Genomic DNA, 24,312 nt, shown 5'->3' with positions numbered 1-24,312 from the left:
CGGTCTGTATGTTACCGAGAAATACAAGCCAGGCACATGGTGTTTGCGTGGAGGGGTTAGGCACCTTTTCCGTGTTTGACTCGTTGTCATGGGCCCCGTTAACCTGCAGCATCACTCAAGATGATCTTGGGGGGTGGTACAAGCTGTTTCCTTTTCTCCTTCAAACAGAAAGGTCTGGATGGCTTTGTTGAGAGGTATCTTACTCTTGCCAGTGGTCCTTCTGAGCTGCATCTGGTGATGAGCACTGTCCTCTTCATCAGGGCAGTTCGTGCCACGCAGGGCTCATGGTGCCGGTATGGCTCTGCTGCCCTGCCCAGCGGGGCTGTCTGCTCGCTGGATTCCAGGGAGGCTCCCATCTGCGGTCTCTGCACTCAGCTGGGAGCTCCCGCTGCCCCACGGCCCCACTTCCCTTGACCAAGACAGTCCTTTAAGATGGTATTAAGCTAGAACAAGGCTTTTTTTTTTGTACTTGGCAGAAAGCATATCTAATAGATTTTCAAAAACGTTTCTGGTTATAATGTTAAAGCCTGTGTGATTGCCTTTTTCAACACAGTCCATTGTTACCCTCTTTTACACTTACCTCACTCCCTCAGCTGCCAGCTTCCCGGGAAGAGGTACGAGATGACAAGACCACCATCAAATGTGAAACCTCGCCCCCCGCCTCGCCGCGGTCCCTTCGGCTAGACCGGCTGCACCCGGGGGCGCTGCACGCAGCCAGCCACGAGGACATCAGGGATGCCCGCAAGTAAGCGGCCTGCACGCGTCGGCAGGCTCAGGAGCCCCGCGCCGCTCGTCCTGAAAGAGCTGGAAGGACGGTTTGAAAGGCATCCCACTGGGTTCGGTGCCTGTTTGTAGTGAACTTCAGGTGTCGGGGGAGAGGAGCTCAGTGGCCTCAGTGATTTTAGAAAACCTCTGTCTCTACGGATTGACTGCTGGGGGAGCTTTCTTCCTGCTCTTGCCAAAGGTCTGCCTGGCCCGGGGCGTGTTCTGGCGGTGACGGCTCCTTCCTTCTTGGATGCGCTCTTGAGGGTCCCTCCCTTTCCCTCAAGGGTCTCCTCTCAGGAGCCTGTCACCCCTGTGACTGACTGTCCACATTCAGACCGCCGCCTGCTGAGCTCCCGGTCGCCCTGCGGAAGGCAGGGGTCGCTTGCCTTCTCCGGGAGCCTTGTCACCCACCGAGCGGTGACCCTGAGGGAGGGTTGGGGCGCCCTCTACCCCAGCGGGTCTCGAGTCGAGGCCTCCTTGGGGGAGAGCTCGAGTCAGGGAGTCTCAGCTTCCTGGGGCGATTGTCTATGGCCTTGAGCCTGCATTGCTCATGGGGAGTGTGGTTGGTGAAGCAGACTCCACTGTCTGTACGAGGTTGGGGCGCGGGTGTGGCTGGGAGGCCGGTTCCATCAGTAGCTCGTGTGGAGGCGTGTGTGTGTGTGCACAAGGGCGCTGCTTAATGGGCATTCTCTCTCCCCGAAGCTCAACAGGCTCTCAGGACGGCCCCGTGAGCAACCCGAGCAGCAGCAACAGCAGCCAGGACTCGCTGCACAAAGCCCCGAAGAAGAAGGGCATCAAGTCCTCCATCGGCCGCTTGTTTGGCAAGAAGGAGAAGGGCCGGCCCGGACACCCTGGCAAGGAGGCGTTGGGGCCCGGTGGGTGCTTCACCGTGGAGAGGGGAGGGCTGCAGCGTGTCCCTTCCGTGAGGCCCCCACCCCCGTCCCCCGAGGCTCCTGTCATGCACGCTGGGCGTCCTCCTGGGAGCAGGAGCGGAGAAGGCGTATGTCTTCACAGTGGGTCTGTCCACCCTGCGTCATTCAGGGTCTCCCAGGCGGCGGAGCCTACCGCCCTGAGCTCTTTTCCCCTGTGGTGTCATCCGGTCAGAAAGTCAGCCTCCAGAGCTCCCTTCACTCTCCTCCAGCTGGTCACAGAAACACCTGCCTGGGCCGTGCTGTTTTCCTCTTAATGTCTCGACCACTCTGCTTCTTTGTAGCTGGTATTTCAGAGACAGAAAACTCATCTCAGGATGCCCTCGGACTCAGCAAATTGGGAGGACAAGCTGAAAAAAATCGGAAACTTCAGAAAAAGTAAGCTTTTTGTTTCTCGTCAACCTCACTGAGCAGTTTTCGGTTGTTCCTCATGTTGAACTGTTTACTGATGAATGTGGCATTCTGCTCTGGATGTGTATTACCTTCTGAACGCTGAACCCAAAGCCTTCCTGAAACTGCACTTTCTGGAGGACCTAGAGCATCTGGGATTCGGGAAGGACTCGCAGGCAGGCTTCGGGAGATTGTCTGACGGGGACAGTTTGTGGGTTACGCCTGAATCCTGGCTCCTCACAAGTGAGCTCTGGGGCGTGGGGAGCTCAGTTTCCTTGCACCTCAGTGTTCCCATCTGTGAGGTGGGAGCCATCCTGGTGCGTCCCTCAAGGGCTTTTATGAGCATCTGCTGTGCAGATACACCTGCATAGAGGTGATGAGGTGCCTCAAACAGTGCCAGCCCCTGGCACATGGGGTGCCCATGGCTGGGAGTGAGGGCGGCCCGGCGGGGACTCGTCACCAGCTCTCGGGGGTGCCCGTGGCTGTGGGTGAGGGCGGCCCGGCGGGGACTCGTCGCCAGCTCTCAGGGGTGCCCGTGGCTGTGGGTGAGGGCGGCCTGGCGGGGACTCGTCACCAGCTCTCATGGGTGCCCGTGGCTGGGGGCGGGGGCGGCCTGGCGGGGACTCGTCGCCAGCTCTCAGGGGTGCCCGTGGCTGTGGGTGAGGGCGGCCCGGCGGGGACTCGTCGCCAGCTCTCAGGTTGGCTCCTCACGCCAGCAGGCCGACAGGAAGTAGTCGCTGTGTTGCCCTTTTTTCTCCCCTCTGATAGGTTCTGTATTTTTATCTTAAATAGACTGTCTTGTAGTCTTACTGAGTTTTGATTCTGAGCTGTCATGGTTCTGAAGGAGGCAGTAGCGGGGGAGAGCTTCCTGCAGAGGAGCCGGATGTGGCGGTGCCCCCGTGTCGGGCAGGGGCATGGCGTGAGCTCGTGTCTCTGGGTGCAGACTGTGCTCCAGGCCAGCAGAGGTTGTGTGTTGAGTGACACCTCCCTGACCAGAGCTCAGGAGGCGACTGAGCCTGTCCCAGTGAGCTGACAGGCGAGCGAGAGGCCTGAGCGCCTTGTAGCCTCGGGTGAGAGTGAGCCTGTGCGTCGGGAGGTGATGGTAAGGTGGGAGTCCTGGGCCTCGAGACGGGGACGCCGCGTGGGCTCTGTGGTCAGGCTGACAGCAGGGACGGCCGTCTGGCTGCCGTAGGGCACCTCGAGAACCAGCGCCGGCCTGGATGTGGCTGGCCCGGAGCCCACGGGGCCCTCCTCCAGAGCCCGGTTTGCCGCCAGCCCTGGAGTGGCCTGCTAGTTTTCTTTTGTGAAATGTGCCTCATTTTAGCTCTCTTCTCAGAAACCCCAGTTTCCTTGTCTGAAATAATGTTGGTGAAGTTCCGAGTGAAATGTCTCTGTGGTTGCTCACGACAGTGTAGGAAGGGATACTCAGTCTTTGGTTCCTGTAAGTGGAAATTTGAGGAAGCCACTTAACAGCAAAATCTGACATGAATGTTGCTGTGTTTGAACTGCATAAAGATGTTTTAGAATAACTTGGGGTCAGTGTTTTAGGATAACTCGGGGTCGTTGCCACTTGGTTTTTTGAAACTTAATACGCAGACTAGGCTTTTTGCCTCCTGGGACCGCGTGCCGAAGATTTGTCCCTGGAATTCGCTGATGTGTTTTATTTCACATCCTCATATTTAACTATCACAGGGACACTGAGTTTGCGGCCCTCTGGTCCTCCCACCCTGCTGCTCCCCAACATTCGTATTTCACATGCGATCCAGTGTCATGTCAGTTGGCTAGAACGTGTCACTGTTTCATGTGCTTAGCTTGTCGTTCTCAGGAGGTATGCTTGAGCCCTCGACAGTATGAGCAGAAAGCTCTGTTGGGTTGTTTTCCCCAGCACGTGATTCAGTTACGTGTGGGGTAGGAGTGTGTGTGCGTGCGTGCGTGCGTGCCTGTGTTGCCTGGTAGGCAGGTTTCCCTGGAGCTGGGTGTCACGGTGAACATCAGTGTGCGTGTGCGTGTGCACGCAAGCGGGTTGTCCTTTGCTCTGTTGTCACATGTGGCATGGATGTTCTAGGATGTTCTGGTGGCTTCACAGAGAACAGTTCAAAGTACAAAGACTTTTCTGGCCACAGTGGGTAATCTCAGTTCTGTCAGTCAACCAGAGACAACACTGACTTCAGGGAAAATGCCTTATTTATAAATGTGAAAAAATATTTCAGTTTTCCAGAAAAAATATCATTTGAATATAGTTTAACATTTATAGCATTACAGATGTGAGAATCAGTTTGTTTCTCAAAACTATTTTCTTTCTATTAAGCCCCAGTTTGTCTCAAAGGTATTCTTTTAATTGTTGAATTTACACAGCCAATATTGCATCCACTTTCAGAGGGTTTTTGAGGGTTGCTGAATCTCACATTTTCACATTCTGTGGAAACTCCCAGAGAGAGCACGGCGGGCACAGCAGGCGCTGGACATGCTCTGAGGAGTGGAGGCCACGGCTGCCGGGACCGCCCACGACCCTGCGCGTCACCGCAGCGTCCTGGGCATGCAGGGACTCCTCCCAGGCATCACGTACCTCCTGCTCTGAATGCTGGCTTTCCTTTTCCCCCTGGTGGACGCTGTCGTGCGCCAGCTCGCGGGGAAGCCGAGTCAGCAGTTCTGCTGAGCTGTGCGTGTCCTGAAGCCTCCCTGTGGGGCTCGCCCCAGCTCCAGGCTCTGAGCTGCGCGGCGCTGCAGGAGCGGGGCCCGGAGCGGTGTTGGCGAAGGGGAGCCCAGCGACCCCTTGGAAGCGGCGCTGGGCTGGGCGGACGGTCAGGCTCAGGAAACAAGGCCACACCCGTTGCCCAGGTGGTGCCCCATGTGTAGCGTCTGATGAGCGGAAGCTCAGACGGCCGTCTTGTTAGGAAAGACAGGTTGACCGTGGTGCTCGTGTCCTGTTTTAAAGCGCCTGTTGTCATCCGCAGATGGTGTGGCTGTCTCTGCGGCGTGGCTTGGCTCAGGCGCGTCTGTCCCCGTAGGGTTCAGTGTGTTTCTGAACGTCGCTCCTGCGCCTTTAAGGCGAGGACGCAGCCGAGTCAGCGCACTGCTAGGGCCGGTGTTCTCACGAATTGCACTCGGGGCCTCGAATTTGATCCTCGAGGGGGCACGGGAGGTCCCAGCTGCAGTACCCCCACCGTGCGGCCCCAGCAGGGTCGTCGCAGCGTCCCGCAGAGCAGGCAGCCCCCCAGGCTCGTCTCTCAAGCCGTCTCTGTAAAGCGAGGTTTAAGCTGGGAGTGAGCCAGTGGCAGCAGAGTGATGCACTATCTTATAGCCGAGGAAGGAAATAAACCCCAGCAGACGCCAGGCGAGTCTTCCGTTTGTTTCTGGATGGTGACTGTGGTTGGGACGTGGACTCCTGGCACGTGGTGCACGCCTCGTTCCCCTGAGATACGGGAATTTAAAAGTTTGCCTTGTTCAAAACCTCTCCTTGAGCTGTTAAGGCGCTTCCCTGGTAGCTCAGACGGTAAGGTGTCTGCCTGCAATGCAGGAAACCTGGGTTTGATCCCTGGGTTGGGAAGAGCCCCTGGAGAAGGAAATGGTAACCCACTCCAGTACTCTTGCCTGGAAAATTTCATGGACGGAGGAGCCTGCTAGGCTACAGTCCATGGCGTCCCAAAACGTCGGACACGACTGAGTGAATTCACTTTCACTTTCACTTTTTGAGCTATTAAGATACATGTTTGTGTTTTCTGGTATAATTATTCCTAGAAGGTACAATATTTACTATTCTAGGAAACCTAAAGTTGACTTAAAGGAACAGTTACTTGAAATTCTGTGTGAAACATTTCGAGCTTTAACCATACATAGATTTCATGCTGCTGCTAGGTCGCTTCAGTCGTGTCCGACTCTGTGCAGCCCCGGAGACGGCAGCCCACCAGGTTCCCCCGTCCCTGGGCTTCTCCAGGCAAGAACACTGGAATGGGTTGTCATTTCCTTCTCCAATGCATGAAAGTGAAAAGTGAAAGTGAAGTCGCTCAGTTGTGTCCGACTCCTAGCGACACCATAGTCTTAAGTCTGATGCTATTTGAGTATATTGAAAAGCCACTGTGTATCTTTAGGGGATTCCCTAGCAGTCCAGTAGCTAGGACTCTGCACTTCCCCTTGCAGGGGGCCTGGGGTTTGATCCCTGGTTGGAGAACTAGGGTCCCACAAGCCAAGCATAGCCAAAAAGAATAACCAGTGCTTAATTTAGCACATAGCTAATTAGCTGAACAGCAGTGTAGGATAGAAACAGCCCCCATCCAGCCCCTCCCTGCTTGCTGTGTTAGAGTGCCCCCCGTCCAGCCCTTCCTCCTTGCTGTGTTAGAGCGCCCCCGTCCAGCCCTTCCTCCTTGCTGTGTTAGAACGCCCCCGTCCAGCCCTTCCTCCTTGCTGTGTTAGAGTGCCCCCGTCCAGCCCTTCCTCCTTGCTGTGTTAGAGTGCCCCCGTCCAGCCCTTCCTCCTTGCTGTGTTAGAGTGCCCCCGTCCAGCCCTTCCTCGCTTGCTGTGTTAGAGTGCCCCCGTCCACCCTCCCTCACTTGCTGTTTAGAGTGCCCCCGTCCACCCTCCCTCACTTGCTGTTTAGAGTGCCCCCGTCCACCCTCCCTCACTTGCTGTTTAGAGTGCCCCTGTCCACCCTCCCTCACTTGCTGTTTAGAGTGCCCCCGTCCACCCTCCCTCACTTGCTGTTTAGAGTGCCCCCGTCCACCCTCCCTCACTTGCTGTGTTAGAGTGCCCCCGTCCAGCCCTTCCTCGGTTGCTGTGTTAGAGTGCCCCCGTCCACCCTTCCTCACTTGCTGTGTTAGAGTGCCCCCGTCCACCCTCCCTCGCTTGCTGTGTTAGAGTGCCCCCGTCCAGCCCTTCCTCGCTTGCTGTGTTAGAGTGCCCCCGTCCAGCCCTTCCTCCTTGCTGTGTTAGAGTGCCCCGTCCAGCCCTTCCTCCTTGCTGTGTTAGAGTGTCCCGTCCAGCCCTTCCTCGCTTGCTGTGTTAGAGTGCCCCCGTCCAGCCCTTCCTCCTTGCTGTGTTAGAGTGCCCCGTCCAGCCCTTCCTCCTTGCTGTGTTGGAGCGCCCCCGTCCAGCCCTTCCTCCTTGCTGTGTTAGAGTGCCCCTGTCCAGCCCTTCCTCCTTGCTGTGTTAGAGCGCCCCCTGTGCTGAAAGTCTGCGTTGCTGTTTGTGTCTCTTGGAAATGCTGTGCGTCTCTGAAGCTCTCTCAGAAACAGGCTCCTCTGCTCAGACCGCGGTGTGGTTGCCTCTTCTGCATATCTGCCCTTACTGTTGAGAGAGGGAAGAGTGGATGTGTTTCTCCTTGACTGCCCTGACTTAGTTGTGCAGACTCCTGACTTCTTTAAGCTTGGCAATAACCCTTTCATCCTGGAAGGAGGTGATTCTGTAGGGAATTGCGGGGACTCCTTCAGCATTTGATGACTCAGGTGTTCTTTGCAATATGTCCAAACTGCCATTAAGTTTAGAAGATTAAAGGAACGTGATGAAATATGTACTATTTCACTTTTGAAAAGTGTATAAAGAGAATTAATACTTAGGCTAACTTGTTTTATATACGTGTGTAACGGTGATTCTTGAATTTTGAATGTCTCCTTACTTGCAGACACGAGTTGCTCGAGGAAGCCCGGAGACAAGGCTTGCCTTTCGCACAGTGGGATGGGCCCACTGTTGTGGTCTGGCTGGAGGTGTGTGAGCGCCCCCTGCCCCCGCCCACACCCCATCCTGGGCCACATGTGTCCGTCCCTCCCTCCGCAGCCACACATAACCTTCTGCCCCGTGTCCCCAGCCCCTGCCCGCACCCCGTCCTGGGCCGCGTGTGTCCGTCCCTCCCTCCGCAGCCACACATAACCTCCCGCCCCATGTCCCCCGCCCCCAGCTCTGGGTCGGGATGCCGGCCTGGTACGTGGCCGCTTGCCGAGCCAACGTGAAGAGCGGCGCCATCATGTCCGCCCTGTCGGACACGGAGATCCAGCGGGAGATCGGCATCAGCAACCCGCTGCACAGGCTGAAGCTGCGGCTGGCGATCCAGGAGATCATGTCGCTGACCAGCCCCTCCGCCCCGCCCACGTCCAGAACGGTAGGCCCCTCCTCCGCGCGCTTCCGGGCTCTCTCTGCAGACGTCCACTGCTCAGCGTAACGTTCTAGCGTTCAAAACCATGACAGCTTTTCATTTGCGGCAGTCGTGTTGTTAAAAGATGGATTATTGAATGCTTCAGACGGATTGTTTTTGTAACAGCTGGGCTGCAGTGGCTTTGTAATAGAGAAATCGGAGTTTTTGAAAACATAAAAGGGAATTTTTGAAAATGTGAAAATTGTAAAAAAGGAAGTTTTTGAAAATGTATTTTAAAAAAAGTAAATATAAATGTCAAGAAGGTGAAAGAGAAAAGGCTGAGCCCGCAGGCTGCCTTGTTTCCCCCTCATCTGACTTGTCCGGCCTGTCCATCCGGGAGCTGCAGACCCTGGGCTCTCAGGGTTTTAAGAGTCCGTAGATCTGCCGGTTCACACCAGGTCGCATCGTGCTCATGTACATTTCGTCCACGTGGGAAAACCTTTAAAGTCCTATAAGATGGTTCTCCTGGTTGGAAAACTTAAAACGAATCCGGTGGAAATGTGGATTGTTGCCAGGAGATCAGGGCCAGCCAGCTCCTCGTTTCTCGAGTGCAGACTCAGGACACAGCTCAGTCCCCACGCTCAGCATGTCCACCCTGCAGAGGAGCCCTGGCGAGGAGATGCGGCCTCCCAGATGTGCCTGCCCTGAGGAGCAGGTGGAGCCTGACCCAGGCTCACGGTTATTTTCCACGAAAAGCGTGAAGGCTTTCTCGTCCGTCTGTCTTCCTTGCTTCTGAGTGTGAGCGTGATGGTGGTGAGCCCACCCCGCACAGATGCACATGAGCTCAGCGTATCTCCTCTGCTCTGTGTACCCCAGAGGGTTCACCAGAGCCACCTTTTTAGAAACGAAGGCGCTGAGGGTTCCCCGGAGGTTCTATAAAGTATCTCAGTAAAGGGAACTTCTTAGGAGTTGAGTTTAACGGGTGGCGCCCTCACCTTGAGGAGCCTGCCCTCCGCGGGACGGGATACAGCAGCCCCCCAGGAGCCTGCCCAGGGGCCCGGCTATCTCAGCCGGTGATGCCATGGGGTGCCATCGCTGGGGCCCCCGCAGCTGCTTCTGACACAGAAAGATCCAGTCCCTGGCAGGTGCCTGCTCAGGGTCATCCCCCCAAAACCCAAAGCTGGCCACTGAGCTTTGTCTGGGTGAGGCCCTTTTAAACACATTGCATGAGTAGCTCCTTGAGAATCCCTCGCTGCTCAGATGGACACAGCGTGCTCCACTCTCCCGCAGTCCCGCCTGGCTCAGGTGGTCAGCACGCAGGCAAAGTGCTGGGGCCCCTCTCCGTGTGGCTGGGGTGCAGTGTTGGGGGTCCTTCTGGGCGCCGGGCCCGGTGTGTTCTCTGGGGGCCGACACGGGTGGTGGGGGGCCGGCCTCGGTCCCGCCCGCGCCTCCGCCCCGGCTCACGGGTCTGCCACCTCTCCTCCCTGTTACTGCTGCCGTTGCCTGGATGTGGCTGGCCACGGGCCCCCCTAGACCACAGGAAATGTCTGGCTAACGCACGAGGAGATGGAGACGCTCACGGCCACGCCACACACGGTCAGTCCCGGCCCCGCGCTCGTCTCCCTCCCCGCGCGGGCCCGCATCAGAGGGGCGCCGTTCTCGGCCCTTTTGTGGAAAACAGAAATGTCATTTCACGTTCAGTTGTTCTGGATAAGTGTCTCTCTTAGGTATCAGTTAAACGTATGAACAATCCATATTTTGTCTTACGTTGTATTTGTTTCAGGAACTTTTAAGTTGGTAGACTTGCTCCCTGTAGAATAGACCCGATGCTTGTCTCCTTTCCGGGAGACCGCGGTTGAGCCCTGGGGCCTAGTGTTCTCTTTTGTGGGTGTGCTTGGCGTGGGGTGGGGGGTGTTGGGGAGGGGTGCTGCTCTTTGCATGAGACGTTGGGTTGTGGCCTTTGCATGACTCCTGCCTGCTGCTCTGCCCCTGTGACCCTTGGCTCTCCCGTGCGGTTGCCCTCCCCTGCAGAGTGAGCGTGCTCGTGTCCCCTGCTCACCAGCACTAATGGTTGTGTTCTTTTGCATCCCTAACCACGTAACATCAGGAGGATGAGGAGGGAAGCTGGGCTCAGGTTGGAGACTTTCTGTAATGTATTCTTCACTATATATACAGCAACAAAAAGAGTTGGAGGATGAGAACTTGTAATTTACTTTCTTCACGTTTTCAACTTCTTGATTTAGTCAGAATACTGTTAATGGTTTGAAAGCATTAGCCAAAGCAAAGCACAGGATTAAAGAGTACGTCTCATGGACAATTTTGAACATTTCTGGTGGTTAATCTCGTGGACATGAATCACTTTGTTTGACACATGTTCTTTCCTTCAAAGCCCCATGGCTTCGGCAGCTACTCGGGTGATGTATTTCAGTCCCCAGTTGGGTAGGGTTAGTTACAAGATCAGTTAATGAGAAAATCGTGTTTTAATAAATTCCCAACACGAGAGTTGCCGTCGAGACTCTGCCTCTGTCGGTGTTCACTGTGGACTGTCCTCATCCTGTGTGTTCCAGAGTCCTTCCTGCTGATGGAATTCTCAGAAACTGAGCCCACTCCTGCCTAATGCACATGTTGAATTTTTAGGTCCCCGGTTGAACTCAAAAACAAAAACTTGGTCACAACTGTTTTGCAACCTTGCTTTGAGACAGTTTGATTAAAAACAGTGATTCTCCTACCTGTGATCCCACCGACTTTGTTATGTGACACGTGACAAGTCAAAGTGTACCGTGTGTGGGCGGGAGTTTCCCTGAGGCGCTCACTAGTGGCCGTGCTGTGTATGGACCCTGAAAAGGCACCTGTGTAACCAAAAAAGCGAAGGGATTCTGAATCAGAGTTTTCCTGACTACAAGTTGACAGTTCAAACACCCATTTCCCTCTATTTGGGCTTCTGAAGTAAAGTCAATTATATCACTTTTAACAGAAGAGGGGAGTAGATACAATGTGATTCTGTGAACTCCCCCACCCCTTGACTTAGGTATTCTGTGCCACTGCTCCGATAAATATCCTCAGTAATTATTTAGCCCAGTCAGTCATGACCATCAGTGAATTTAAAAGAGCGCATGTCACCATTACTTGAATACCAGTATATTTTACACTGAGGGGCAGAACTTTGCCTGCATTGTGGGAGTTAAACAGACGTACAAATTAGGCTGAGCGCTTGCTGTTTGCAATGGAAACACGAACAAGGAAGAGCCATGCCAGCGACGCCAGGGCTGGGAAGTTCCGGTCTTCAGCGTGCGCAGGGCCGCTTTCTGCGAGGCGTCACGGGCCCAGGGTGCAGCGCGCCTGCCCCGTGCGGGCACACCGGGGCCTGCTCCTGAGCCGAGGGCGGGTTTGAGGCGGCCTCGGGCTCGCGGGCAGGAGACGTCAGGTGTGGTCAGCGCCCTCGACGCCTCACGTTACCAGGAGCGTCTCCAGGTGTCTGCACAGGGCTGTGCCACCCACAGGTGGTGGGATTGAACGGATCCGTGCCATCAGCACTCCCACCTTGCTCAGAGTTCAGGAAACTGATTTGTGTTTGTGACCGTTTCAGTGATGGAGAAATAGGCCCTGCAGAGTCTCTTCTGCCCCAATGTTCTCTGATCATTGGAGAGCCCTGCTGTGTGCTTCTTTCCCCCAGGCTGGGATGACAGCCCAGGAGATGGGTCTCCCTGGGACTGAGCCTGACCCTCCCAGAACTTATATTATTGACCACTAAAGTGTGAATAGAGTATATAATGAGTGAACAAAAATAAGGAGCTTCTGCTTCCATGGAATTCTCTACTTAGAAATGTCTTTGCATTTTCTATTTAAAAATACATAATCAGCAAGTAGGAAAATAATACCAGATATTCATGCTATAAATGTCAGGCTTATGAGAGTTGTAATTGAAAGAGTGAAAGCACACGATATTGTGATGATGTCTAAAAATGTTTCATGTTTTATTTCCACTCATGATTATTTATAGAAATTTATTTTCTATTAGAAAGTTTTTTTTTCCCCTATTAGAACTTGAGTGTTCTTGTTGGAGTTTGAGTTATTCCTTCTAGCTTCGTTGGTGTAAATAGTACATTAGAGGCCGTATTTTTGAGTCAGAACATGGTGGTAGTCAGGAGGTATTATTTCCAAGGATTCCATAATGTACAGAATTCCTCAAAACATACCTTAGTCTTCTTGGACTGCAGGACATCAAGTGCCTTCTTTGGTGTGTGTGTATATGCATGTCACGTGTTTATTTTCACTGTGCAGATCTTGCACATATTCCATTAGATCTACCCCTGAGGAGTTCATTGGTTTTGATGACATTATAATAAAGGGTAGTAGTCTTCAAAATTTCAATTTCCGGTTTACTTCTAGTATTTAGAAATACAGTCAAGTTTTATATGTTGACCTCGAATCCTGCAACTTTGCTGAACTCACTCTCATGCTTGTAACTGTTTTGTCACTTCATTTTCCATGTTAATCATCAGGTCATCAGCAAATACAGTTGTATTGCTTTTTCATGGAATAAACCCTGCTTGTCATGATACCTTGTATTTTTAATTGATTACTAATTTCCTGATGTGTCATTAAGGAATTGTGCATCTGTGTCTGTGAGGGACATTGATATTCTTGTAATATGTTTGTCTGGTTTTGGGTATCAAGAGAATTCTGGCCTCAGAACGAGTTAGGTGTTTTTCCCTTCACTATTTTGGAATAGTTTGTGTATAACTAGCATTTTCTTCATAAACACTTGTTAGGATTCACGAGCAAAGCCACTTAGGGTAGAGATTCTGTATGTGCGGATAGATAAGATTTCTAACTACAAATTCGAGTTTTAATAGATTCAGGTCATCTGTTTCTTACTTAGTGGCTTTCATAGGTTGTGTCTTTCAAGAAAGTAGGGTGTTTATCTAAGCTGCCTGAAGTTGCTACCCTGTGCTTTTGGTGTGTAGGATCTGTACTCATGTCCCCTCTTTCATTCTTGATATTGGTAGTTTACGTCCTCTCTTTTTTTCTTGGTCACTCTGCTTAGTCAATTTTATTGATATTTATGAAGAACCTGATTTTAGTTTTTTTTGTTTCTCTAGTTTCTGTTTCATTGATTTTTGCTCTTTCATTTTCTTCTTTCTGCTTGCTTTGGATTTCATTTGTTTTTTTAAGTGTTTTAAGATAGAGTCTTACGTTATTGATTCACAATCTCTCTTCATTTGTGTATTTAATATTATCAGTTTCCCTCCAGGTACTGATTTAGCTATGTCCTGTAGCTTTTTAGTATATTGTGTATTCACTTTTATTCACTTCAAAATATTTCCCATTTCACTTGAGATTTCTTCTTTGACACATGAATTATTTAGAAATATGCTAATTCCCTGATGTTTGGGAGATTCCTGGATATCAGGGGTTTTTTAGTTTCTAATTTAATTCTTTTGAGATCAGAAAAATACTTAGTATGATTTTAGTCACTTTAACTATGCTGAGATTTGTCTGTCTTTTGAAGAGAGTTCCATATCCCCTTGAAAAGAACATTATCGTGCTGCCGTTGGAGGGAGAGTTCTATAAAATGTCGGTTAGGTCAAGTTGGTTGACAGTGCCGTTTAAGAGGGCTTCCCTGGTGGCTCGGATGGCAATGCGGGAGACCTGGGTTTGATCCCTGGGTCGGGAAGATCCCCTGGAGAAGGACATGGCAACCCACTGCAGTATTCTTGCCTGGAGAATTGTTTAAAGGCTTCTATATCCTTCCTGACCTTGGTTGGTTGTCTGTTGTGGCTTCCTGGTTCCATCAGTTACCGAGTGATTCAGAGGAAGATTGAGGTCCCTGGCTGTAGCTGTGGGTTTGTCTATTTCTTCTTTCAGTCCATTTAGTTATTGTTTTCCTTATCTCTTTTTTAAAACCTGTTTTTTAATTCACTTAACTGACTTTGAAATTAGCAGATGTTTTGCTAAAGAAATTTAGAAAACAAAATGTTGAAAATAAAATTAAAGCCAGCCAGAGATAACTTTTAGTGAGTAGAGTTAGATTGGTCCTTCAAACTTGTTCATGAGTCGTGACTATTCTTTGTTGATATATCATTATTATGTATAAAAGCTATTTCAGAAAATTAATGTGTAGTCAGTTACAGTTTTACCATGGTTTGGTATTTATTAACACAGATGAGTCATAGACTTTTAATGGTATAATTTCTTTGTATAGAGTTTTGCCAGCAAATTTAAAAGGTAGCAAATAAAAGATCAAATTATTTTAAAGTTATGAGCAATAATGTTGTCTTTAGCTTAGCCTTTGAGAATATGTGATTGGTTAAAAATCCATTTTAAAGATGATTTAAATGGCCCTTGTGACTGCTTCCATGGGTTTTTTTCCCCTGAATTGACCGCCCTTAATTATTGAAAGCAGACGCTCGCGTACGGGGACATGAACCACGAGTGGATCGGCAACGAGTGGCTGCCCAGCCTGGGGCTCCCGCAGTACCGCAGCTATTTCATGGAGTGCCTTGTGGACGCGCGGATGCTGGACCACTTGACCAAGAAAGACCTTCGCGGGCAACTGAAAATGGTTGATAGTTTTCACAGGTCAGGCACGGCAAGTCGTTCCTACTAGTTGGCTGAGAGACGTTTGCATGTGACCAGGTCTAAATTTTTTCTTTTTCTCTTGGAAACAGAAACAGTTTCCAGTGTGGAATTATGTGCCTGCGAAGGTTGAATTATGACCGAAAAGAACTGGAAAGAAAAAGAGAAGAGAGCCAGAATGAACTGAAAGGCTAGTACAGTCCTGTTTCTTGCTTCCCAGTGTATAAGCAGCCTCAGTGATTTCCTATTTGAAAGAAAAATTCAGGAAATGGCTTTCCGTGGAGGAACACACCTCGCATCGTTACGGAGGAGGGGGGATGGAAGGGAGTGTGTTTGAGATCGTCCTCTGTGGCCGGAGAACTTGTGCTCTGTCCTTGGGCTCACATCGGTCTGCAGGTTGTGTGTCTCGAGGTGAGAGCATCTCCCCACAGCTCCAGAGATTTCCCCGTTGCTGTGCCATGTGCCCTGTTCTACTCGCAAACGCTGCTGCACGCTGCAGGTGACTCCAGAGCCGAGAAGAGCAGGACCTGCTGTGCACGCCTTTAAGAGTGAAGAACACTGCTCTGGCTTCTTGTCAAAGCACTTGAGGCAGCTCGGTTCTGTGCCCAGGCTGGAGGGAGTGGCCTTGAAGCTGGATGGAAGCTTCTCGGCTGGGAGAGGGGGCGGAGGTGTTTCAGTTACCCGGTGGTGGGGAGGGGTCTTGGGCTGCAGGGTTGCCCGGGGGGGGGGGGTGCCTCTAAGAGCCTGAGTACAATGGAGCGATTTTAAATGAGGTGTTAGCTGTAGGACTTCCCTGGTGGTCCAGTGGGTTAGAATCCTCTGCCTGCTGAAGCAGAGGACAGAGTTCAGTCCCTGGTCTGGGAGGCTGGGCTCCACAACAAGAGAAACCACCGCAATGCAAAGCCTGCCCATGATAACTGGAGAAAGTCTGCACACAGCACCAAAGACCCATCACAGCCAAAAATAAATAAAATAAATTTTCAAAAAGGATATTAGCCGTTAAGCTCAGTATAAGACCTCCCAGAATGTTCAGAAAATAGATCACTGATCACAAGATCAGTGATTAAAGATCACTAACAGTAACAAGACTTAACGGAACGAGTCCAGGTACCTTCATAGGTTCCTTCATTTAATCCTTACTATAACCCTGTTTTCATCTCCAGTTTTTACTAAGAAGGAAAGTAAAGATAAAAATATGTTTGAAGAGATGGCCCATGTGGAGGATCGTCTAGCTATGACTGAGTTGGTTTGAATCACGAGAAAACCAGAAGCCAACATTTATAGTATCTGTCCCTTTACCCAGACAAGGGCATTGGAACTGAGAGCTGTGCATGTCTCGTTTGTTTTCTGAATCCATTTTAAACCTTTTTACACTTGCCACAGGCTGCGCTGTCTTTGAAAGTCATGGGTGATCAGCTGGGTATATTTGTACAGAGCAGCTATTTTTAGCGCTGTACTAAGAGTAAATTTTGTAACTTATTACTTGACTTAACTAAGATCTTCCCCCCACACACAAATCCCTTTAATGTGCTGGACAATGTCCTTACGTTTCTCTCTTTTTAAAATGAGACAACAAAAATGACTTAAAGAAAAAAGGCTTCAAGATTATAAATGAGAGGTTTATGTTGAATTGAGCAAGGTGTCCAGATGTGGTACTGAGTCCTTTTTGTGACGGGAAAAAAGTACATCAACAAACACTCGAAAGAAAGAAAGAAAAGAAACCGACACTCAAGTCTGTGTGTGAAGCGTGTCCGTGCCCGGTGTGCACCCGCGCTCGTGTGTGTCCTTTCCTTTCCGAGCCCTGGAGCCTCGGCCTCTGTCCCCCGGAAGTGCACGCAGTCGCCTCCTCTCTCTCAGGCTCGCCTGAGGGATGAGCTCTAGCAGGACAGTCTCCACCAGGATGGAGAGGGGCTGGGACACCCTTGTTCGAGCACAGCAGGTTGGCTGTCCGCTGAGCCGTGTGCCCCGGCCCCTGGGAGGTCCTGGCTTTTGTCGGGAGCTGAGGGTCAGCACGTAGGACTCCTTTGTTGCAGCTGCATGAGGGGAGCACAGCTTTCTGAGGCTCCTTTCCAATCTGTCGTTCCCTGCAGATGTGCTGGTTTGGAGCAACGACCGAGTGATCCGCTGGATCCTCTCCATTGGCCTCAAAGAATACGCAAACAACCTCGTCGAGAGCGGTGTGCACGGCGCGCTGCTGGCCTTGGATGAGACGTTTGACTTCAACGCGCTGGCCCTCTTGTTACAGATCCCCACGCAAAACACACAGGTGCGACCAGGCGGGCTCGGGCCCAGCGAGCGGGCCATCTCCCGATGCAGATGCACAGCTGGCTCCCCGAACAGAGACCAAACCTGACCCCTCAGACAGCTGGTACCCTTGTTGCTCACCAAGTCCCTCTCAGGATAGTCCACAGTCAGAGATGCGTCATGCCTCCGTGTTCGTGCCTGTCCGCTTTTCATTCTCTGTTGGAAGCACAAGAGTCTTTCATAAAATAAGGGGAACTTTGATTCAAGGCGGTGTGCCATAATAGTGACATGTACTCAGTTCTTACGTGGAAGGAGATGTCCTCTTTGTGTGCCAGATGAAGGTTTTATTAATTTTCCTCCTGGGGGTAATTGCCCTGTGTGGTTCTTTTTGACTCGTGGGCTCATTTGAGCATGAGGGGACTTTTTTGTTCTTCTCCAGAAAGCTGTGTATCTTGCGTCAGCGCCGTGATCGCTCCACCAGCACCAGCCCGCAGGGCACACTTGGTGTGCAATTTCCAAGAGCCCACGGCTCCCTCTTCTCAACACCCCCTCCACAGACACCATGTTAAACCCCTGACTTCAAACAATATCACAGTTGAATTTTTTTTTTTTAAGTCTTGGTTTAAAAAACAATTGTGATGTGCTGATACTCAAACGAGATTGTTGAAAGTTTTAGGGGGCTGTTTCTTTAATTTCAGGCTCGTGCTGTCTTGGAAAGAGAGTTTAACAACCTCTTGGTCATGGGAACCGACAGAAGGTTCGATGAAGTAAGTTTTCAGCTTAATGATTTTTCAAGTTGCCTTAATGTAAATTATTTTATTATACTTGTATGAGGCATGTAGTCACGGTATCTCTTCTAAATGTGGAGATAAATTAACTTTACAAGTTAAGCTTTGCTCTTAAAAATTTATTAACAAATAAGTCATTAGAAAACTCGTGTCTTCAGTGGAGGGTGGGTTAGTTTTTGTTTTGGGGTTGGTTTTTTTTTTGCTGTTTAAGTTTTAGTATCCCTCAAAAATATTTTTTATATTAAAACATTGGTTTTCACTTAGGAATGGTGTCTGTGAGTTGTGTTTTGGGGAGCAACTGGATGGCCTTACCCTATTCCAGGGCCCGTGTGCTAGGGGGCTGTTTCATTAAGTGTATTGAAAACACACAAAACATTAATTTCCCCTTACGCACAACTGTGACTCGTTCACCCCCACACTATAGTTCTTCTCTTCATTGGACCTTAAGGAGACTTGAGTTTGACAAGGAGAATAGGACACCTGAGGAAGCATCCATTGGTTCTGTCCCAGTGTGAGACAGAACTGGTTACAGCTTGAAACTGTTTCCATAGCGAATGACAGCGTGTTGTATTATATAGCAAGAGGCGATCTCTCCAAGATGAGAAGCGAAACCTGCTAACTGTCAGGAGGAACGTCCACCCGGGCGGCCAGGGCGGTCCAGTCAGGGTCCTGGCACGCATGTTACCCCCCCACCCTGTACCACACTCCGCTGTTCCCAGTTTGGGCAAATGAGTCACACACGGTCATCACAAACGGGGTCAAATACAAGTGGACAGAAGCGCAGTAGTAAACGCGGCCATTTTAAAGGGCTGGTGGCTTTTTGGTTTTGTGCTTTGTTTTAAAATCTGTCTTGTTTTTGGCCCTGTAATTTCCCAGGACGATGATAAAAGCTTTAGGAGAGCACCTTCTTGGAGGAAAAAATTCAGGCCAAAGGATGTCCGTGGCTTAGCTGCCGGGTCCGCGGAGACGCTGCCTGCGAACTTCCGGGTCCCGTCCTCTCTGTCCTCGCCCTCCGTGCAGCCGAGGAAGGTGCAGCCGGACGGTAGGTGGCCGGTGGGGCGGCGGGCGCGGCCCGGGCCAGAACCCTGACGAGTTGGAAGGGCCTCCTGCCCAGGTCACGGGGCTCTTCAGTGCATGCCCGAGGGTCCGTGTTCGCCAGTGAATCCTAACATCTGTTTATAAACGTTTAACAGTCATGCTTTTTTCTCCCCCCCAAGTTCTTGTCTGGTTGAATATTAGCATATTCTTCCAACTAATAAAACTGAGACTCGTGTGTGTTCTCAGAGCGTTAGATTGACACCCATGCTTGTAGAGATGCGTGTGTGGCCGGCAGCGCTCCAGAGCTCTTGGGTAAAACAGTAGGGTCACTCTCAGGCCACGCCAGTCAGCCCTCAGCAACTGTCCACGCTGGGCGGATGGCCGGGTCCATCCGAAGAGACGGCGGCATCTGCCCTCCCCCCGTCCCCACCGTCGTCGGTCCCTTGCATGCTGTCGGTCGATGGGGCGGAGGAGGGAGGTGAGGCCCACAGAGGTCCTCCCCCGAGTCCGGCCGGGCCGTGAATACTCCAGCCTTGCGGTTGTGCTTTCACACCCAGCTCTGGTTTTCCCTCTGAGGCTGGAGAATGCTGCTAGTTCAGGCCGGGTGCTCAGGGCTGCTGTGTCCCCACTTGATGGCCAGATAGACGGCCAGACAGCCTGGGCCGGGGTCAGGCTCTGCGGCTCAGGAGGTGCCCTGTGCACGCCCCCCAGTGTCCCGTCTGTGACGGGTGGCTCAGTGGCTCCTTCTCCCCGCTGGCTGTGCAGGCCACACTGGGTTCCCAGAGGGAGTGTGCGCTCACCCGGTGGGAGCGGGCCTGGAGGGTCCCTATGGTGCCGTTTTTTCCTGTTAGTAGCCCTTCCCGTGAGTAAATTTATAAGCTTTGCTCTCACTTGCTCCTGTAGAGCAAAGTACATTTAGGTAAAGCCTTTGCTAAGCTGGACACTTTCGGTGAGCGGGCTTACAGGGAAGCTGCATGGTCTCTTCGCCAGAACTCAATAATAGGCTTAACCAGGGGTGGGGGAGACCCAGTGACTCCTTTTCTAAACAGCATTTTTCTTCCAAGGAGCATGCAGCTCCTTTTTACAAATTTTAACTGTAGCTTAGCTTTCAGTCAATTGAAGAGTCTTAAGGGCTTGCTTTTTATTTTCCGTTCTCCTCGTTATAAATCCAGCATTTCCCTGTCAGGTGGACATAGTGACATTGACGTTAGAGTTTAGATAAAAACGATCCTAGAAAGGGTTGTTGGGATGTAATATATGGGAGGTGACCTTTTACAAACCTCGTGAGACAGGCAGGGCGTAAACTGTGTGACTGGCTGCTTCCCCTGGCTTTTGCAGTGCAGCAGGTCTCTGGGGCTCTTAGACTCAGAAGGGTTCAGACCGCTGAGCTGCTCCATCAGCAGCCCCCAGTCTTCAGCCCTCTCTGGAGTCTGGGCCAGAGACTCATCAGATGTGCTCCTGCTGGGCCCAGGGGAAGACGCTGAATTGGGAGCAGCAGGTTTCTGCTAGGGGGTTATGGTGATTTCTTATTCAACTTGGAGCAGGGGTTGGGGCTGACCCAGCCTCAGCAGTGCCATTCCCAAGGGCGGCTGAGACTCCGCCCTCCCTGACGCCGCCTGGGGAGAGCAGCCCGGCCCCCAGGACAGCAGAGCACGGGCTCCAGGCTCGCTCTCCCCGGCTCATCCACCCTCTAGAAGTGTCCCCAGACCCTCAGTAGGAGCGGGCGCTGCTGCGGGTGTGCGTGTGTGTGTCCTCGTGCCCCGTGCGACGTTCCACAACTAACCGCACGCTGTGTTTGCATGCTTCCTCCCGTGCTCGTGGGACCAGGCAGCGTGGCGGGAACGCAGAGGCTGGATTCCGCCACAGTCAGGACTTACTCCTGCTGAGCTTCGGGGTGAGTACAGGGCGGCCTGGCCCGCAGGGGCGCGGAGGCCTCGCCCTGGCAGTGGAGGGTCTGCGGGTCTCCGGAGGTCGGGCCCGGGAGAGCCCTCAGCGGCAGAGAGCGTGACCATGGCGCCTGGCTGCCGCCGCAGTGGTCAGAGCACAGCCGAGGTTCCCTCGGTCCCGCGCGGGTGTCCCTCCCACGGCGGCAGTGCTGCCGGCCGCGCCTCGCCTGCAGGCTCTCGGAGGGAACCCAGGGTGTCAGGGTTCGCGAGGCTGCCCTGTCCTGGCCTCTCCCTCCACAGGCCAGCGTTTCACACGGAAGGGCACCAGCATCTGGGGCTCAGCCGCTGCTGAGGGGCCACCTCCCTTGCAGGTGCTGCTCTGGGTGGTCCTCTGGTGGGTCTGGCCCGGGGGCCCAGCCCTGCTTGAGCCGCTCTGAGGGCAGGAGGCTGTCTGTGTCCTGTTCACGTCTCAGCTAGAAAGCTCAATTGGGGTTTAGTTTTTTTTAGCAGCAGCTTTTAGCTATATGTCAGAATAAAGTCCGCCACAGAGTTCTCTCCTGATCTGCTTGGTCCTCCATGTTTCTCTGAGTTCTCAAGCCACTGAAGCCCAGAATGGGGTGGGGGCTCTGGAGGGGTCGGGGCTCAGGCACCGGCTGCCCAGGCCTGACTCGTCCTCGTGTCTGTTTGCAGAATGGGGTGGGGGCTCTGGAGGGGTCGGGGCTCAGGCACCGGCTGCCCAGGCCTGACTCGTCCTCGTGTCTGTTTCCAGAATGGGGTGGGGGGTCTGGAGGGGCAGGGGCTCGGGCACCCGCCGCCGTCCCAGGCCTGACTCATCTGTGTGTTCGTTTCCAGTGTTCCCGCACTACTTCTACAGGTGATCACGCAGCGTCCAGGACACGACAGAGACAACATTTGAACTCGATGCAATCTTTACTCTGTTCATACTTGTTATATGGACCTGAAGATATTTTATTACAGAGTTTTTAATTAGTGAAAAAATTCATGAATACCATAGAGAAAATATTTTAGAATTTAATGTTTCTTATATTTATGTAAACTTATGACTTCATTTATATAGTTACTTACTTTTTCTTGTATATCCAGGCTATAAATATCCTTTCAGATCAATTCATGTTCTGATACCTGATTTTAGTCTTTAAAATGAATGTACTGTAATGCTTGTATGTATAAATCCTATGAACAAATATAGGGCTTTTGTAAATGATGCATTTATTGTAATTATTCTTGTTTGATTTTTAAATGATAAACCATGAGAGAAGGGGTTTTACTGCGATTGTAAAATCATCATGACACGGTGTGCATTATCCTTCCAGAATGTAACCAAGCTCTCCAACAATCACTCTGAAATGAGCGAACTTAATTTCAACCAGTTGTTGTTGTATTTTAACGACTGACCTAAACTGTACTTTTTCTAGCAAGAAATGCTTTTTCTCTGCAGCGTGAAGAGATTTAAAAGTACTGGGTGTTAAATGTGAGCTTCTAATCAAATTTGGGCTGAAAGGATGACTAGAAGAAGACTATGAAAATCTCTCGGGTAACCTAGTCTCCATGGGCCCGGATCCCTCCTCTCCGGTGACTGGCAGAAGCCACGAGCTGGGGAAGAGAGACTGGCGCGGGTGGGGGTGGGGGGCCTGGGCACCCACAGCCCGCTGTGCCCGCCCTGCCCTCCTGGGAGGCAGGGTCAAGGGCGCCTACTCTTCAAGGACCAATCATGATGCCCTGCACCCGCTGCAGAGCTGGTGCGCTGGACATGAGGGCGCCACACCCCCTACAGACAGCGGTGCAGCTCTGACAAAGGCCTTATTTTTACGTAAATCACCTTTTTACATCTGTTTGTAAACATGTTTAAAGAATGGACCTAGGCGTACATTTTTAGATTTTTGATGACATAGCCATTTTGGATTGTAGAAGTAGCAAATGTAACTTTTACTTTTTCAGCGGCACATTAAAAAAGCCAGCAAGAGATGTGTTCAGATCATGGTGCGTTATTTATTATGCAGCTGAGATCTCGGTAGACAGAGACGGCATGTCTCTTTCCATGTGGGTCCCGCCTTTAATTACTTGTATAATTCATTGTTACTGTTCTGTTTTCTATTAATCTTTTGTGAACTTCCTGAATATGTAACAAAGTATGTACAGTCTACTTTTGAACTATTTTTATCACAGTATTATTTATTGCTTTCTTTCAATAAAGTACTGAAGCAAAATTTCCCACTGCCAATCAGGAGTGCCAAGGGTAAGCTGTATTCTCACTGAGAACAGACCAGAGCTGGTAATGGGAGCCCGTGTCATCACACGGGCATTCTCTTAAGAGAAACGGATGGAGAGAATGGAAAGGCCAGAAGACGGAAGCATAGGTGTCCCCAGAGGACGACCGACCGGGTGTCGAAGCCCCTGGCTCCGGAGACAAGAGGCTCCATCACTTCAGCATCTGCAGGGACAGGGCCCCTCTGCTGCTCAGGCGTGGGCAGCGGGCCGAGGGTGGGGACAGAGTGCAGGCGGGAAGGCTCACCGTGGGTCCCAGGGCGCGGTGGCCTGAGTGATGCACTAGGGAGCGTGCATGTGCACGCTTGTGTGTGGGAGCTTTTTATGTTAGTCAACACTTTTATTATTCATATATCCATAGAAACAAGAATGTAGCAAGGGGAGGTGGGAGGGAGATTCAAGAGGGAGGGCACACATGTACACCTATGGCTAATTTATGTCGATGTATGGCAGAAATCAAACCAATATTGTAAAGCAATTATCCTTCAGTTAAAAAGAACATAGCAAGGTGGTCAGGAAAGTATGAAAAAAAGATTTCTCATAGAGATTTATAATCTCCCACCATCATCAGATCTTCCCCCCAGCATCAGGCCCTCCCCCAGTATCAGGCCCTCCCCCCGGCATCAGACCCCCCCAGCATCAGACCCTCCCCCAGCATCAGACCCCCTCCCCCAGCATCAGACCCTCCCCCCGGCATCAGACCCTCCCCCGGCATCAGACCCCCTCAGCATCAGACCCTCCTCCCAGCATCAGACACTCCCCCCAGCATCAGGCCCCCCCCAGCGTCAGGCCCTCCCCTCAGCGTCAGGCCCTCCCCCAGCGTCAGGCCCTCCCCTCGGCGTCAGGCCCTCCCCCCGGCGTCAGGCCCTCCCCCCGGCGTCAGGCCCTCCCCTCGTCCAGCGTCAGGCCCTCGTCCAGCGTCAGGCCCTCGTCCTGCATCAGGCCCCCCCACGCAGCATGAGCTGTGGCAGCCCCAATTGTCTGACGCTCCTGAGTGCACTCACGCAGCCCCAGAGCAGCAGGAACAATAGTTCTTGCGGGAGATGCATTTTTAGGAATCACCTGCCGCGGAACAGCAGCAGCTGGGGTCTGCTTCAGGCCAAGGAGAGGCAAAGAGGCGCCTGTGCCAGAGGCAGTGGTGGGCGTAGGCATGCTCCCTGCTCTGCTTCCTCCCCGTGGGGATTTTGCTCTCCTGCTCTTCACACGTGGTCACTCAAGGGCCCCAGCGCTGTGTCCTTCCAGATTCACAGTCTCCTTGATACCTCAAGCCAAGTCCTGAGTTGCGTCCCAGTCCTACGTGGCAGAGGGCTGGGAACACCCAAGCTCAAGGGCTGAAAGGATCCCAG

General features: G+C 51.9%; 1 protein-coding gene across 7 annotated transcripts in view; it reads left to right on the top strand.

The window, feature by feature from the left end:
• The window catches only part of PPFIA1 (PTPRF interacting protein alpha 1), a 78,443-nt gene extending 55,535 nt beyond the window's left edge, over nucleotides 1-22,908 (top strand). For 3 of the 7 annotated variants that reach the window (XM_055580572.1, XM_055580566.1, XM_055580573.1), the window contains 13 exons: nucleotides 594-745; nucleotides 1,468-1,640; nucleotides 1,979-2,072; nucleotides 7,699-7,780; nucleotides 7,972-8,172; nucleotides 9,679-9,741; nucleotides 14,552-14,727; nucleotides 14,817-14,914; nucleotides 16,815-16,990; nucleotides 17,667-17,735; nucleotides 18,633-18,798; nucleotides 20,622-20,688; nucleotides 21,533-22,908. In XM_055580572.1, coding sequence (XP_055436547.1) covers nucleotides 594-745; nucleotides 1,468-1,640; nucleotides 1,979-2,072; nucleotides 7,699-7,780; nucleotides 7,972-8,172; nucleotides 9,679-9,741; nucleotides 14,552-14,727; nucleotides 14,817-14,914; nucleotides 16,815-16,990; nucleotides 17,667-17,735; nucleotides 18,633-18,798; nucleotides 20,622-20,680 — 1,509 coding nt within the window. In that variant the 3' untranslated portion in view covers nucleotides 20,681-20,688; nucleotides 21,533-22,908. Of the gene's footprint in view, nucleotides 1-593; nucleotides 746-1,467; nucleotides 1,641-1,978; nucleotides 2,073-7,698; nucleotides 7,781-7,971; nucleotides 8,173-9,678; nucleotides 9,742-14,548; nucleotides 14,728-14,816; nucleotides 14,915-16,814; nucleotides 16,991-17,666; nucleotides 17,736-18,632; nucleotides 18,799-20,621; nucleotides 20,689-21,532 lie in introns of all 7 variants that reach the window. The other 4 variants (XM_055580569.1, XM_055580567.1, XM_055580570.1 and 1 more) reach the window with 4 other exon arrangements.
• Nucleotides 22,909-24,312: the final 1,404 nt, after the last annotated feature.

This window comes from Bubalus kerabau, chromosome 5, assembly GCF_029407905.1.
Source record: "Bubalus kerabau isolate K-KA32 ecotype Philippines breed swamp buffalo chromosome 5, PCC_UOA_SB_1v2, whole genome shotgun sequence".
NCBI lineage: Eukaryota > Metazoa > Chordata > Mammalia > Artiodactyla > Bovidae > Bubalus > Bubalus kerabau.
Note: the sequence above shows the minus strand (reverse complement) of the source record. Positions and strands in the feature narration are given on the sequence as shown.